At 52.1% G+C, this 3049-nt stretch overlaps 1 protein-coding gene across 1 annotated transcript in view; it reads right to left on the bottom strand.

Annotated features, from left to right (window-relative positions):
• Positions 1 to 457: 457 nt before the first annotated feature.
• The window catches only part of NACC2 (NACC family member 2), a 24163-nt gene continuing 21571 nt past the window's right edge, over positions 458 to 3049 (bottom strand). The window contains exon 7 of the mRNA XM_035900084.1: positions 458 to 1207. Coding sequence (XP_035755977.1) covers positions 708 to 1207 — 500 coding nt within the window. The 3' untranslated portion in view covers positions 458 to 707. The remainder of the gene's footprint in view (positions 1208 to 3049) is intronic.

Genomic DNA, 3049 nt, shown 5'->3' with positions numbered 1-3049 from the left:
TCCGGGGATCCGGATAAAACTCCCCGAGACAAGAGCACGGAGGTCCCGCCGGCCTCCGGCAGCGGCTGGGCGGGCCCCCCTGCCCCGCAGCCCCCTGCCCCGCAGCACCCATGGCACGGGGCTCCCTCCGACACCAGAAGCCTTTCACGATTTCCCCCACCCTGTCCCACTTGGCTTGAGCCCTTCTGCTAGAGACGAACATCGCCAGTCACAGCACTTGTACCCTAACACACCTCGCTTTCCTGTTAAGTGACGGTAAAACTTTCTTTAGAGGACAAGGTTAACGATGGCTTTACTTCTGAGCTGAGTAATGGATGGGGTGGTGATGACGGGGCGTGGTGGTGGTTGGGGGGGGTGGCTAGCTTTTCTCCTCCCCTTCTTAAAATAAAAAAAAAAAAAAAAGAAAGGAAAAAAAAAAAGAAAAAAGCTACAATCTTATAGACTAACCTCAGGAATATCAAAAAAGGAGCCCGATATTTTTTTTTTTAAGTAGGTCGCCACAGACCTAGTCATTTACAGTATAACGAATGCGATTATTTCCTTCATAAATTTTAAATACAAGCAGAATAAAAATCACATTTTTTTCAGGCAACAGTAGCAGTTCAGTAGGTAAGTGGCTTGATCACATTTTTTGTTTTGTATTAGTAATGCATGCAAGCAGCTTTAGTATTACAGATCCCTTATAGGTCACGAAACGTTTGCTCTCTTTATAAAGTCCCTCCGTAAGTACCATCTTGTCTTCTCACGGGAGTTTCAGGCCGGCTGGAGGAGCCCGAACCTTGTTCGAAAGGTTGCGGAGTGCTTTGGGTATCTGATGCCATCGCATCTGTGGCAGCTGCCTCCTTTATCACAGAGCCGGCCCCTTCGGCATCCTCGCTCTGTTCGAAGGACTGGTTGGATCCATTGCTTAGCTCTACGTTCACTGTGTTAGTTCTCAAGGCTACTATAGTTCCTGAATCGCTCCTCCTTTCTGCATAGATTCGCTGCTCAAAGACCTGAGCAGTGTTGGGCTGGAATTCAGGATCCAGGGGGACACTGTTTGTGGTGGAGCCCATGACCGTGCGGTACATCTCCATCCCTTCCGGCAGCATGGACTTAATCTTCGGCAGCCAGCGCTTGCGGACCCGGCGGGCGTTGGTGCACATATCGGCTGCTATAACATTCATCTCGCTTTCCTTAAAGCTCGGGGCAAAATTCTGACAATACACTGCAAAGACAGGGATACACAGAGCTGAGGATTCAGAGAAAGCAACACCAAGGCGGCACAAACTGATCGCAGCCTCTGGCCCCATCCTAGGGACGGCCGCAAGGCTCAGCGGGGGCTGATGCCACGGAGCAGACGTTCACCCATGGGCCAGAGCTCTCGCAAGGAGAGACTTACAGACAAGGACTCCTCAGCTCGAGGCAGAGACAACCCAGAAGAGAGAAAACCAGAAGGCACAGAAATCCTAGGTGGCACAGGGAAAGGGCTGGAGAAGGAGCACTCAATCCCTGGGGCCCCAGCACGTCCCAGAGCTACCAGGCTCCTGCCTCCAGCCGGAGCGCGGCACCATGGCCGCAGCACCCTGGGATGGCCAAAAGCAGAGATGGCCACACAAAAGGCCAACACAGACTCCTCAACAGTAGATCCATTACTGGCTCTTAAAACCATGGTGCTGCAGGCAGAAGCTGCTGGTCCGGGAAATCTCAGAGCCACTCTGGACCAAGCGGTGGAGCCCAAAGGACTGTCCTCCACCCGCCCCATGCCTCGCGCCGGCCACCGCAGGGCCAGCCAGCGCTGCATGGACCACCAGCCCCACCAGCGTGGCCACTCCAGCCCCACCAGGCGCAGTCAGCTGGCACGTACCCTGCAGGAGCCCAACCAAACCTCAGCTCCAGCCCTGCTCCTCCGAGGGGGCCAAGCGCCTGATGGTAGGGAGCAACGTCAGCACGCTGCCATGGCGAATCACTATCAACTACAGCTTGTGCACGGGATATTTCTCTAAAATTCAGGCAGTGAGATGTCATCTTATGCCCTGACACATGACAGCGTCGTAGGTACGGTCACTGGACAACGCCGCCTTCCCAACCTCTGAAACTCTTTGTGAGCCTCAGCAAGGACCAAGGCTGGAAGGTCCAGACCCAGGGCTCTCCGGGGAGGCTGTCTCACACCACACACAAGCTAGGGGCAAGCACCACCAGCACAGCCTGGTGATTTTTGTCATTATGTACTGAGCATCTGCCACCTTACCCCTTTTCTCCATGTGCTACAGATCTCAGAGGGTGGCTGGAAGGCCCCTGGAGCTCAGCAGCACAGCAACAATTAGGGAGAGGAAAGATTTATCTTCCAAATTTTAAAAATAAAAAATAATTTTAAAAAATTGCTTAGAGTTTCATTTTCCAGCGCGATAATATTTACATAAAGATTTACTATCCGGAATCCAGCGAGGGTGAGAGGACACATTGCTTTCCAGTGTATATCAAGCCCCTGGCTTGGCTGCCGTAACCCATCAGGGCGTCCTACACCACCCAGGTCCTCGCCCACCAGCAGGCACCTCTTGTCCCACAGCACGCTCCCTGTATTCAGGGGTGACTGCAAGAGCCAAATATGGAACCATTTGTTTCTGGTGCCTGCCATAAATAATTCAAGTAACAAAACTCTCCTTTTCTTGTATAAACCCCAGGCATTGCGCGCCAACGTGCACGGGGAAGGGCCATCCGTCAGGGAGCCCTGCCCGTCCCAGCCCTGGCTGAAGTTAGGGTGCTGTGTGATCATGCGAACACGGGGGATCTTACCTGAAGGACAGCAGAAGGGGTGTTAACCAGCTGAACCTTTTGTACCCCCAGCTCTGGGACAGAGCTCAGCAGCTCTACAGACAGACCGACTAGCCGAGCCGTGCGGCATGGTGCAGAACCTTGTGTGGAGCTCACATGTTAAAAACAAAAGCTCCTGTTGCTTTATGCAATCTTTTAAAAAGGCAATTATTTGCAGCAGGGCTCCCATTTTACGTATTTAAAAAAAAAAAAAAAAAAAAAAAAGTTTAAAAAATATATTAAAGGAAATAGGGGA

Source organism: Egretta garzetta, unplaced genomic scaffold (genome assembly GCF_000687185.1).
Source record: "Egretta garzetta isolate BGI_Z169 unplaced genomic scaffold, ASM68718v1 scaffold608, whole genome shotgun sequence".
NCBI lineage: Eukaryota > Metazoa > Chordata > Aves > Pelecaniformes > Ardeidae > Egretta > Egretta garzetta.
This window is presented reverse-complemented; position numbering and strand designations above follow the sequence as displayed.